Below are 14326 nucleotides of genomic sequence, written 5' to 3'. Positions count from 1 at the left end.
TAGTAAGTGCAGTGAGATCCCTGGGCACCGCTGTACAGATCATGATACTTAGTTCTGATTTTTTTGCCAGATGAGAGGTCCTCTTTAAGGTTCTGTATACACAGAGGGTGGGCCCTCAGAACCACTTCCTCTGGTGGGTCCAAGGGACTTTAGTCTGATGCTGACTGGAGTCTTTCTTGATCCCCACTTAATTCATTGGAAGGACAGTACCATGGTGATTGAGGAATTGCCATAACCTCTTTGTTTTGAATATAGCTCATGAACCCCACCCCAACCACCAACCATCCCCTGACAGTGCCAATGATGGTACCCCATTTACTGTGTCGGTTGCAGTACACCCCTTAAAGGGGTTGTCTCACTTCAGCAAATTGCATTTATCATGTAGAGAAAGTTAATACAAGGCTCTTACTAATGTATTGTGATTGTCCATATTGCTTCCTTTGCTGGCTGGATTCATTTTTCCATCACATCATACACTGATCATATCCAGGGGTTATGACCACCCTGTAATCTAGCAACAGTGGTCGTGCTTGCACACTATAAGGGTCCATTCACACGTCCGTATGTGTTTTGCGGATCCACAAAACATGGACACCTGCAATGTGCATTCTGCATTTTGCGGACCGCACATCGCCAGCACTCTAATAGATAATGCCTTTTCTTGTCTGCAATTGCGGACAAGAATAGGACATGTTCTTTTTTTTATTTTGCAGAACAGAAGTGCAGATCCGGAAGTGCGGATCCACAAATGCGGATGCGGACAGCACATTCCGACCCCATTGAAAATGAATGGGTTCGCACCTGTTCCGCAAAATTGCGGAACGGATGCGGACCCATTTTGCGGACGTGTGAATGGACCCTTAGAAAAAGCAGCAGCCTATGTGCACTCCCATGGTCCATGCCACCAGAGAGGCTGGTGCTTTTTTTTATAGTGTGCAAGCATGATCACCACTGCTGGATTGAAGGGTGATCATAACCATGGAAACAAGCAGTGTATAATGTGATGGAAAAATGAATCCAGCCAGCAAAGGAGGCAATATGGACAATCACAATACATTAGTAAGTGCCTTGTAGTAACTTTCTCTACATGAAAAATGCTATTTGCTGAAGTGAGACAACCCCTTTAAAGGGGTTATCCCATGACTAATTAAAAAAATGAAAATCAGACATCATATAGTACATTACAATCTCTTTCTAACAAATCTAGAACCAGCCCTGTACCTCACATGGATCCAGAGATCTCCACATTCATTGCTTTGCTAGATTTATATCAATCTGGGATCTCAAGGGGAGTGTCTTTTCTGCTGCAGCTCAGGGGGCGTGTCCACGCTCTCCCTATCATAGCTCAGGGGGCGTGTCCATGCTCTCCCTATCACAGCTCAGGAGGCAGTTGAACGATGAAACTGAGCATGTGTGGCCTTCTCAGTGAGCAGGTTAAAGAAATAAGAATAAAACAGACAGCAGGTGGCGCTATACAGATACATTTTATTGAATAACTCTGTGGCCATGCTAAATTTTTAATTACATGCAATTACAAAATTATTCAGATCCGGATGCTGGTTTTAAAGCTGTAGAATATTTTTCGTGGGACAACCCCTTTAAGTAAAAAGGACTGAACTGTAATACCAGCAATAGTCCTAAGACAGATGTGGCACTGTTTTAAAAAAAAAAAAAAGAAAGAAAGAATCTTTTTTCTAATCCTAAAAATCAATCACCTTCCTGGACATGTCTGTCTTAGTAACTATTTGCATTCCTCATGTAATAACAATTCTGGAGCATCTATTCTTATGAGTCTGCGTTGTGCCATTCCTATATTATTCCTTCTAGAAACTGTGAATAAATTGCCAGCAGTCTGCACTGAATGCCCAGCTGGGTGTTACCAGTTGGGGGGGGTGTCCCTGCACACTATCCAATCAGTGCTGTCAGAGTCAGACTATGCACACCCTCAACTGGTATGGACCTTCATTACAGACTGCTGGCAGTTCATTCCCTTCTGGCAGGAATAATAAAGGAATGGCACAACATAGAGAGATAAGAATCAATGCTCCAGAACTGTTATTACATGGGGAATGCAAGTAGTTACTAAATCAAACGTCAGTAGAGGGGATGAGTCCTCTTTAAGTTAGACCAGGCATCCTCAAACTGCGGCCCTCCAGCTGTTGCAAAACTACAACTCCCAGAATGCCCGAACAGCCTACAGGTATCAGCCTACAGCAGGGCATTGTGGGAGTTGTAGTTTTACAACAGCTGGAGGGCCGCAGTTTGAGGGTGCCTGAGTTAGACCGTAATGTACCAAGCTGTATTTAAGGGCAATATATGATTTTACTGTTTCTCTAAAGACTATGCTCATTTAAAAACAAACTAACAAAATATAGATATATATATATTTTTTAAGGCAAAGATGTAAAAAATTGGGACTTACACATACAATGTGTAGATGTATATGTGTGCATACGTTCGGAGGTGTTTATCATATTTTATAGCTGCATACAGTGGTCTATAATCAGTCATCAATCATAATTATATACAGGCCCGGGGAACATAAACATTTATACGATGCATATGTTCGTGTCGTGTAACGTACACACTGGTGTAACTGATATTTTTATCGCCCTTGAATTCCATGCATACTATGAGGGACTCGTGAAGTGGCGGAGGTTAACATCCTGTATATTTACATGCAGTGATAATGTATGGAAAGATAATCGCACTCGGCTTTGTCTTGACGGCGACCTCGTGAATGGCGGGAAAACTGACCTCTCTAATGCACTTCACGGTCAATATTTATGATGTGTAACTGATGCACGAGCCACTCATCTCTTACTGAATTAGTCCTCCGGACTATCGAGCATTGCAGTAATGCTCCTCTGCTTTACAGAGGATAATACATTAGGATAAGGATGCATGTACTTTAGAGGCAGCCTTTACAGGCCCCTGGGGAGAGGGGCCCCATTCCAGGTTGGTCTTGGCCTCATTTTAATGGTTGGTGAGAATTGGTAGCCTTGGAATCCTTGGAAGCAAGGATTTGGAAAATGATATAGGGCCTCCAAGACCTTTTGTCCCTGGTCGTTAGTGGTATGGTGGGGTCAATGGGCCCTTGCTGTGAGGCTCCATCCTTTATGTACACCACTTGATTAAGAAATGATGTGAAATTCCTTAAAGGGTTACGATAGGTGATAAGTGTCTGATTAGTGGGGGTTCGATCACTAGGACCCCTACTTATGGCGAGAACCGGAGTTCTTTATCCCCTTGTATTAATGGGGTGGTGGTCCATTGTCAAACATAAGTGTCCACTGTCCGTCCACTGTAGAGATGAATGGGACCGTCAATTCATTTATACACAGGAGTCCTGTTCTGGTGATCGGTAGGAGTCCCAGGAATCAGACCTCCACTGATCAAGCACAGATCCCCTATCTGTTGAATAGCTGAAAAATAAAATCTTGGGACAACCAAATCAACCAATCCAAACCAATTCATTGCTCCAGAGACAACCCTGATTTACGTAGGAGCTCATCTCCTCGATAGAGTATATGAAGAAACAAGACAAGACAAATCCTTGATATATTGGCCAGCAAAATGGATAAACCATGAATACTCAACAGTTGCTCCATCGTGATTTTCCTGTCCTTATGCAGTTTAGATGATGTCCTGGTGGGGGCGCCACTGTACATGGACCGCGAATTTGAGAGTAACCCAAAGGAAGTGGGCCAAGTCTACATCTACTTGCAGGAGAGTCCCCTCGTCTTCAAAGATGCCCGCTTACTGAAAGGGGCCGAGGTGTTCGGCAGATTTGGCAGTTCCATTGCAAATCTAGGGGATTTAAATCAAGATGGATACAACGGTAAGTCGTCCTTCTCACCTTCTTATGTATTGGCTTCTTCTTACCCCATAGTTTGGGTGTCCCAATGAGTGTTGGGTCGGTTGTAAGGACATAACACTGGGAAATTGCCTCTGATCGATGTTACATGGCATGTCTGACTGCAAAGTGGAGAAACTGCTGACTGTTTCCAAGGGCGACCAGGAAATTTATGAGTAAATGGGCAACTTTTAATGTGAATATGAAGTGGGAATGGTATAGAAAGTGTGCTTTAAATTGGATTCCTTCCAATTGTGGTCCTCAATGTGGTCCTTCGATAGGATAGGCCATACATGTCTGATAGGTGCAGGTCCCACCTCTGAGACATGTCCCTTTCCCGCAATGAACGGATAGCATGCTGTGCATGCGCAACCACCTCTCCATTCACTGCTAAGGGACTTCCAAAAATAGCCAAGCTTGGCTATTTTTGCAAGTCTCATAGTGGTGAATGGAGAAGTGGCTGCACATGAATGACTTGCTCTCCTTTCACTATGGCGCCCTGTTCTTTCTTGAGATAGGAGCAGGTCTTAAAGGTGCAGGATCCGCAGCTATCAGACATGTTTGGCCTATTCTATCCATGAGCCGGAAATGTGCTACATGCAACAACCCCTGTAACCAATCTACAATATTATCTAAACATGCCTCAAAGTAGCATTCTGAAAAATAGGACATCCCCTTTAAGTGGATCATGCCCTGTTGCTGTCTACTCCATTGTACACAGTGGTGAGCGCTGTGTATACTTTGCAAATGGCAGGTTTAGGAGTTTTCTCCGCCTGCTCGACCCTCTGTTTACTGGATGTCTGGGCTTCACAGCTTTCCACACTTCAGTCCATAGAGAGTCACTTTATGAGGATAACCTCTCAATTAACCCTCAATTCTCTCCTGAAACTTGTCTGCGAGCTCCCTAATACGTTCCACATTTACAGCGCAAGCTGTCTAATTAGTGTCCCATGTTCTGGGCCGTATCTTTTTCCGTAATGTAAAGATTCAATCGTAAATTCCCAAGAGCGGAAGACTTCCTGCTGTCTGCAGCACTAATGGTGCTTTCGTAAAATAAAAAAATAATAACAAATAATATTAAAAATGATTCTTCATGAGCCCAGCGGGGTACGGTGACCTCGTTTTCATGATCGGCGGTGGTCCCAGTGTTAGGACCCCATCAGTTAAATAATTATCCGCTATTCTGTGGATAAAGGATCACATGAAATTACTAGAAAAAAAATCAGGGTCAAAAGACTTAAAGGGGTTGTCCAATCTGAACATTTAGATATGTAAGAAATGTCTGATAGATGCAGGTACCATCAGGGGTGCACCTAGCCTTTCTGCTGCCTGAGGCGAAAACTGAATTCTGTGGGTATGACATACATGTCCAGATGGGACACCCGAACGTTATCGCTGGATCGGGAAGCAGGGAGTGGTCGGGGACTGGGCAGCATTAGCGCAGGAGCAGCGGAGGATCTGTTTAGATGACTTTTGCTATTTTTTCATGTTGGACTATCACCCATTGCAGTTTAGACCCTATTTTCTTCTGCCGGAAAACCCCTTTAAAATTTAAGTTTGCTGCAACTGTCTATGTAACGTTTTAAGTGTGAAGTTAACATTTGCTACATCTGTAGATAGAAGACTACGTACAGCACAGCATGCGTATATTTCATCTCTGTCCGTTGCCTTCGTTCGGCAGATGTCGCCGTCGGATCCCCATTTGGAGGGGAAGACAGAAAGGGAAAAGTATTTATTTACAACGGGGATAAAAACGGGTTAAATGAAGAACCGTCTCAAGTCCTGGAAGGATCCTGGGCCTCAACGTCACTGCCGGCAGGATTTGGCTTCACCTTAAGAGGGGATTCAGACATAGACAAGAATGATTATCCAGGTATGCGACTATTTGTTTCATTTGAATCCTATAGAGGACGGTAATTCCATCCCTGCATTGTCTGCAAAGATCATTTACCGAGAAGAAGGACTCATCAGGGGGCGTCACGCGCGGCCTCTGCTGAGGATTGTAATGTAGCCAAAAGTGTAGACTATGTAGACATAGTGTTTTATTTTTATTTTTTTACTTTCTTCTAAAACAGTAATACCTTTAACATGACATTTGAACATGCCTGAACTCTATTGACTCCTATGGTTTTCCTATAATGAAGAGATCGAGGGGTCTGATGAAAACGACTGATGTCTCTGAGCCCCCCCGCTCTGTGTAGACTGAAGCCGCTTCTCGATTAGATCATTTGTTGTTTTTCGGGGTTCTCGCCATTTTTCCACGACTCATCAGATGAAATTGGCATTTAATGCTCGTAATGTCTTTAACATTTATCGTTTGGTAAACAGGAAATCTATTCCCCGCTGTAAATATAGTCGCCTGTATGTTTAAAATACGAAAATTGATCATTTCCTCTATTGCATCATGTGATATGGTGAGTGCGGGATATTTATTTGTGCTAGCAAATCTCCGCTGACCATGTCTGGGAACTAGGCTGGAAACTGGATTATTGGATGTGACACGGAGGTACGGGCTCGGCTATAATCCCAAAGCCTGTGCAAAAGGTCAGACGTTGATAACGACCTTCCTACTGGTTGCACCACAGGCACTGGAGCTAATTTGCATAGGTGTGACACTTTCATGGTAAAGATGGCTGGGACTTTTTTAGAATCTGAGATTCACACTTCTTATATATGGTAAACTATGGGGCACATTTATTAAGACTGGCGTTTTAAGGCCCTGTGCTGGCGGTGGATCCTCCGCGCCGGCCTCTACATAACTTCCGAGTATCCACAGCCGCTTCTAAATGTAAGCCAGGTTCCTTTTACATTTTCTATGCCTAAACCAGTCCTGGCATGAGAAGGGAAGAAGTCGGAGATTCTGCCACAACATGGCGTGCAACAGAATCTGCGCCAGATATAGGCCACAAAAGTGGCGTATATCTGTTCTTAAATGACTCCCTATATGTATTGGGTAAGAGCAAGAAGGTTAATTAACCAGGGCCCTCCCCCCACCCCACTGTATGCACACACACCTCAAACTTGAAAAAAGTTTTCACCTAATAAAATGTAATAGAAAATACTGCCACACACATATATAGTACTGCTATACCACACACATATATAGTACCTCTATACCACACACACACATACATAGTTTTACGGCAGTGGGTGTAAAACCACTGTGTCACCAGCAGATTTGGCTTTGGGCTACTTCTAAGGGCATTATCCTGGGAGTCCCCTGGCATTCACCACTGTACAAGGATCTGGAATTCGCTGCAGGGGAACTACCAGGCTGCTACCTCCTAGCATAGTCTCTATATGATTGACAGCTGAACCACGAGCAAAACCCCGTAGTAAGGGATCGGCTGAGGTCAGGGCAGGCAGAATACGAGCAAATCGATAAACAGTCTGAGGGCAGGCAGCGAAGGGTCAATACGGTGGTCACGTACAGATCAGGTAGTGGAGGGTCAAAATGCAGGAAATGGGCAGAAGTCAGTACACAGGCAGACAAATGAATACAGACGATTAGAGATGAGCAAATTTTGATTCAGGTGAAAATCGATTCTACACAAACGAGAGAGTGAGAGAGATCCTCTGGAAAAGAGATGTGCACACCAGTCCTCCTTCCGAAAGGAAAAGATAACTGGGTGTCACGTCAGGCAAACAGTTTTGTATTTTTTTTATTTTTTTTATCAGAGCTGCACAGAGAATTAGCTTAGTTGTCTGAGAAGCCTTGGTTGGGGTCCAGGGGTTGTGGTACTATTTCTCCTTGTGGAGAACACATGAGTAAACCTGAGTAGTATTGTAGGCCAAGCAATGTTCCTCTGTGTCCTGTCCTGAACACTTAAATGACCACTTGGCTGCTTCCATCAATGCTATAGAATTAGTATAATATATAATATAGTATAGATTATACAGCCTGACCATTTAAACTACTTTTAGCAGTGGTCAGGCCACTAGGAAAGATAGGGCGGGGGGCAGAGTTGGACCGCCGCTGATCTGACATTAATCACCTGTCCGGTGTCATTGGCCTTACTACATCAGAATTAGCTACTGCCTTCTAGATGACAAAATAGGAATCTGACTTTTACTCTATGATATATGTTTTTTAGAATGCTATATCTTTAGCTACATAATACTTTCCTCCTTTAGCATTGTGTTATTTTTTTACATCTAGATCTGATTGTTGGGGCTTTTGGAGCAGGAAAAGTGGCTTTGTACAGGTAAGACTCTATGTCGTCTCATTAATGTACTGGGTAGCTTTCTTCCAAAAAACAGTGCCACACCTGCCTGCAGGTTGGTTGCGGTATTGCAACTCAGACCCATTCCCTCCAATAAACCTAAGCCGCAGTATCCGAAAAAAAAAACATGGACAGGTGCATTGCTGTTTTTGGAAGATAGCAGCCATGATTTGAGAATCGTGGTTAAACCATTTAAAAACGTAATGTTGGCATTTAGGTTGGGGTCTCGTTATACAGTATGTGGGGCTGCGCACACAAGTATAACACTGCACACTGTTCGGAGCATCACATGCAGTGTGGACAGGGCCTGATGTCTTCCCTTAAACTGAATATCCACTTTTGAGGAACATTTTACAGCTTAATGAGAGAATTATCCGTGATGCCTAAAAAGTTGAATCTTGCAACGATAATGAGCTATGTCCTGTATTATACTCCACAGCTGCACTCACTATTCTGCTGGTGCAGTCACTGTGTACATTACATTACTTATCCAGTACTGATCCTGAGTTACATCCTGTATTATACTCCAGAGCTGCACTCACTATTCTGCTGGTGGAGTCACTGTGTACATTACATTACTTATCCAGTACTGATCCTGAGTTACATCCTGTATTATACTCCAGAGCTGCACTCACTATTCTGCTGGGGCAGTCACTGTGTACATTACATTACTTATCCTGTACTGATCCTGAGTTACATCCTGTATTAAACTCCAGAGCTGCACTGACTATTCTGCTGGTGCAGTCACTGTGTACATTAAATTACTTATCCAGTACTGATCCTGAGTTACATCCTGTATTATACCCCAGAGCTGCATTCACTATTCTGCTGGTGCAATCACTGTGTGCATACATTACATTATCCTGTACTGGTCCTTAGATACAACCTGTATTATACTCCAGAGCTGCACTCACTATTCTGCTGGTGAAGTCACTGTGTACATACATTACTTATCCAGTACTGATCCTGAGTTACATCCTGTATTATACTCCAGAGCTGCACTCACTATTCTGCTGGTGAAGTCACTGTGTACATACATTACATTATCCTGTACTGGTCCTTAGATACAACCTGTATTATACTCCAGAGCTGCACTCACTATTCTGCTGGTGAAGTCACTGTGTACATACATTACTTATCCAGTACTGATCCTGAGTTACATCCTGTATTATACTCCAGAGCTGCACTCACTATTCTGCTGGTGCAGTCACTGTGTACATACATTACATTACTTATCCAGTACTGATCCTGAGTTACATCCTGTATTATACTCCAGAGCTGCACTCACTATTCTGCTGGTGCAGTTACTGTGTACATACATTACATTATCCTGTACTGGTCCTTAGATACAACCTGTATTATACTCCAGATCTGTACTCACTATTCTGCTGGTCAAGTTACTGTGTACATACATTACATTACTTATCCTGCGTTACATCCTGTATTATACTCCAGAGCTGTATTATACTCAAGAGCTTCACTCGCTAGTCTGCTAGGAAAGTCAGGTCTATTGTATAATACAGGATGTAACTCAGGATCAGTACAGGATAAGTAATGTAATGTACACAGTGACTGCCCCAGCAGAATAGTGAGTGCAGCTCTGGAGTATAATACAGGATGTAGTAACTCAGGATCAACACAGGATAAGTAATGTAATGTATGTACACAGTGACTTCACCTGCAGAATAGTGAGTGCAGCTCTGGAGTATAATACAGGATGTAACTCAGGATCAGTACAGGATAAGTAATGTAATGTATGTACACAGTGACTCCACCAGCAGAATAGAGAGTGCAGCTCTGCAGTATAATACAGGATGTAACTCAGGATCAGTACAGGATAAGTAATGTAATGTATGTACACAGTGACTCCACCAGCAGAATAGTGAGTGCAGCTCTGCAGTATTATACATGATGTAACTCAGGATCAGTACAGGATAAGTAATGTAATGTATGTACACAGTGACTCCACCTGCAGAATAGTGAGTGCAGCTCTGGAGTATAATACAGGATGTAACTCAGGATCAGTACAGGATAAGTAATGTAATGTATGTACACAGTGACTGCACCAGCAGAATAGTGAGTGCAGCTGTGGAGTATAATACAGGATGTAACTCAGGATCAGTACAGGATAAGTAATGTAATGTATGTACACAGTGACTGCACCAGCAGAATAGTGAGTGCAGCTCTGGAGTATAATACAGGATGTAACTCAGAATCAGTACAGGATAAGTAATGTAATGTATGTACACAGTGACTTCACCAGCAGAATAGTGAGTGCAGCTCTGCAGTATTATACATGATGTAACTCAGGATCAGTACAGGATAAGTAATGTAATGTATGTATACAGTGACTCCACCAGCAGAATAGTGAGTGCAGCTCTGCAGTATTATACAGGATGTAACTCAGGATCAGTGCAGGATAAGTAATGTAAAACACTTACTATGTTACTCAGCTTTTCATGTACATTGTATATGTTCTAATTTCTATAAAATGTTGCTCAGATGTGAACTTGTGCATTCAGTATACCAGTGCTCACTGCTGACTGCTGGTAGCGTTCCTCATTGCTCGCATCCACTATGTTAGTGAGATCTTCATTCCTGTGTTTCGATCTCAGGGCCAGACCTGTAGTTACAGTGGACGCCGAGCTTCATCTTAATCCCATGATCCTGAATCCTGACGACAGAACCTGCTCGCTTTCCATCTCCGACACCGTGGAGCTGCTGGTGTCTTGGTGAGTGAGAGGCTGTGATTTAATCTCTTCCAGTCATTTATATTATAATATTACAAGGTAACCCACATGTCTCTTTGTAATAGCAGTAGACAGGAGCGGGCTGAGGACGCATGAATCTGGGCTGGGGCTAATGACATCACCACAGACAATGTAGTGATGTCACTGAATATAACTCTCAGTCATTCAACCGATTGTCAAAAGCTATCACTGGAGTATCACCTAGCCCACTGACCGCCTTTTGCCTGCGTGCAGGGCTGGTTTCCAGAAACCGAGGGCCCTGGGCAACAAGTATATATACACTATATATGTTGGGGGTAAATGTGTACTTTCCACTCAAAATATTGATAACTATTATAAATATGAGCACTAAAATACTGCCCTATGATAAATAATACTTCCCCACAATGCCCAAACAATTATTTCGTCCAGTACCCAAAAAATACTGCCATACAATGCTGAAATAATACTTCCGTATAGTATTCAAATAGAAGTACCATATAGTGCCCACATTTACACTGCTATATTTTATTTGCCATTCACATAAACTGCCATTTAATATCCAAATAACACTACCATATAATGCCTAAATAGTTTAGGGGTTAATTATAAAGACCATGGTGGGATCAGGGATTAGGTCCCTGGTAATCTAGGACAGTGAGGGTTTACATACTTCAATTTCAGGTTGCCCCTAAGGTCCCTTGGGGCACTTGGGGGGAAAGGGGTTTTCTGAGCTATTTTAACGGATGAACTATCTTTTTTATAGGTCATCAGTATCTGATTGGTGCAGGTCTGACACCGGGGACCATCAGCTGAGAAGGTACTAGCGCCACTGCCTTCTCGCGGTTTAGCCTAGGCCATGTGACTTCACTTTCATCAGTCACACGGCCTAGCAGCAGCTCAGCCCTATTGACGTGAATGGGGCTGAGCTGCGATACCAAGATCAGCCACTATGCAATGTACGGCGCTGTGCTTGGTGAGTACGGAGAAGGCTGTGGCGCCACTGCGAGCACCGGTGCCTTCTCAATCAGCTGTTCGTCAGGGGGTCCCAGGTGTCAGACCCGCACTGATCAGATACTGATGACCTAAATAAAATAGCCCCTTTAAGAAACAAAGGCCATTGTTCAGTTTGCCACCCCCTAGTCCTGCCTGCCTAGGGCATCACAAGGGCCACCATTCATTTGCCAGGCAGCTTCACCTGCCACTGATGCAGTGATCTTGTTTTTAGGCAAAACTTAGATATGTCCTAATTCCACGTAAGGTCACCTACACAACATATGCAGGCCCCCGTACAACCTCCCAATCATATGGGCCCTTAGGGGTCTGTTACAATTTATAAAGAATGCAATCACTGGCAGAGATAAAATGTAACCATGTCCACTGCATACATTTACATTGAATTCAACAGATACCTTGAAACAATGGGATTGTTACCATAGACCACAAAGGAAATGGCCCAAATATCAGTTGTCCGTTGCACAGGCCAATTTATCTCGGCATTCGCAGCTGCTTTAGGACTGGAAACTCTGGGATATTAAATAATACAATCAGATTTTTTTGCTGCAACAGCTTTTAGATGGTCCCAGCTGATAGTCGCCTTTGTTATTGATTCGGTTTATGTTGTTTTATGTTCTGTTATGGTTGTTCTAACCTTGTATTGTGCATCTGAAAACGATTAGTAGGTTAAATCCAACAGGCACATAATTCTTTACTCCCTCGGGATCCTTCTTTTTGTATTCCTGAGCCAGCTGTGTAGCCTGCTCAGAATGAATGCTGATGGATTTCTCGGTGTAAGGGAAATTACATTACAGAATGCATGTAAGAGAACCTGACGGAGGTCCGAATTGCCAGGGCTGTATTTCCAGCCCTCGTGAAAGCGGACGGAAACATGAAATTCCAAGATTGATGCATCAGTTTAATAATCTCTCCGTTTATTTCTATAGTTCCCCCACATTAAATGTGAATCAGTAACTTCATACACCTCATTAATGGAAGGAGGCCAGGACGTGTTTTGTAAGAGGTCCACATGCAAACGCGACCTGTGGGAAGATAAACAGAGACATTAAGTTGTCTAAAACGTTAGGCAAGGAAGGCAGTAGATAAATAATCCAGGGCATCAATGTTTTTCAGTATTTATGTTTGTTTCCCAATATGTCATATATACAGAATCATCCCACAAGCCTTGAAAGTGGTCAAACGACCCTTAAGCACGTGGGATTAGAATACCATAGGGCACTTTAAATGAGAACATTGACAAGACACATCAAGATTGACATTCGACCCAGTAGAGTGTGTCAGTTTTTATTCCCCACTCCTAGATACTTAAGGAGCTTAGGAGACATTTGAATATGTGAATTTCATATTGTAAACGGAATGATTTGATGAACATGCGGAGGTGCACCATCCATGAGGCAGGTTGAGAGCTTTGGATCTAGTTAGATTATCTCTAACAACTCTATCTCCCAAAAAAACATACAGCATCAACGTTTTTCAGTATTTATGTTTGTTTCCCAATATGTCATATATTGAAGAATCATCCCACAAGCCTTGAGAGTGGTTTAAACCACAAACGAGCCTTAAGCATGTGGGATTGGAGTACAATAGGACGCTTTAAATTAGAACATTGACAAGACACACCAAGATTGACATTTGACCCAGTAGAGTGTGTCAGGTTTTTTCTCTCTCCACCCTTAGATGCTTAAGGAGCTTAGGAGACATTTGAATATGTAAATTTAACATTGTAAACTGAATAATCTGATGAACATGCGGAAGTGCACCATCCATGAGGCAGGTTGAAAACTTTGGATCTAGTTAGATATCTCTAAGAACTCTATTTCCGATAAAACATACAGATTCTTTATGGTAAGAGCAGTGAGACTATGGAACTCTCTGCCTGAGGAGGTGGTGATGGTGAGTACAATAAAGGAATTCAAGAGGGCCCTGGATGTATTTCTGGAGCGTAATAATATTACAGGCTATAGCTACTAGAGAGGGGTCGTTGATCCAGGGAGTTATTCTGATTGCCTGATTCGAGTCGGGAAGGAATTTTTTATTCCCCTAAAGTGGGGAAAATTGGCTTCTACCTCACAGTTTTTTTTTGCCTTCCTCTGGATCAACTTGCAGGATAACAGGCCGAACTGGATGGACAAATGTCTTTTTTCAGCCTTATGTACTATGTTACTATGTTACTATCAATGTTTATGTTTGTTTCCCAGTATATCATATATTACAGAATCATCCCACAAGCCTTGAAATTGGTTTAAACTACAAACTACCCTTAAGTATGTGGGATTGGAATACCATAGGGTGTTTTAAATGAGAATATTGACTAGATACATCAAGACTGACATTTAATCCATTAGAGTGTGTCGTGTCCGTTTTTATTTCTTCACCCCTAGATGCTTAAGGGGCTTAGATGACATTTGAATATGTGAATTTACCATTTGATGAACATGCAGAGGTGCACCATCCATGAGGCAGGTTGAGAACTTTGGATCCAGTTAGATATCTCTAAGAAC

General features: G+C 42.7%; 1 protein-coding gene across 1 annotated transcript in view; it reads left to right on the top strand.

The window, feature by feature from the left end:
• The window catches only part of ITGA8 (integrin subunit alpha 8), a 149721-nt gene that overhangs the window by 59389 nt on the left and 76006 nt on the right, over positions 1 to 14326 (top strand). The window contains exons 12-15 of the mRNA XM_044292919.1: positions 3636 to 3841; positions 5538 to 5729; positions 8016 to 8061; positions 10695 to 10811. Coding sequence (XP_044148854.1) covers positions 3636 to 3841; positions 5538 to 5729; positions 8016 to 8061; positions 10695 to 10811 — 561 coding nt within the window. The remainder of the gene's footprint in view (positions 1 to 3635; positions 3842 to 5537; positions 5730 to 8015; positions 8062 to 10694; positions 10812 to 14326) is intronic.

This window comes from Bufo gargarizans, chromosome 5, assembly GCF_014858855.1.
Source record: "Bufo gargarizans isolate SCDJY-AF-19 chromosome 5, ASM1485885v1, whole genome shotgun sequence".
NCBI classification, from domain to species: domain Eukaryota; kingdom Metazoa; phylum Chordata; class Amphibia; order Anura; family Bufonidae; genus Bufo; species Bufo gargarizans.
The sequence above is the reverse complement of the archived record's forward strand: the minus strand, read 5'-3'. Positions and strand labels throughout refer to the sequence as shown.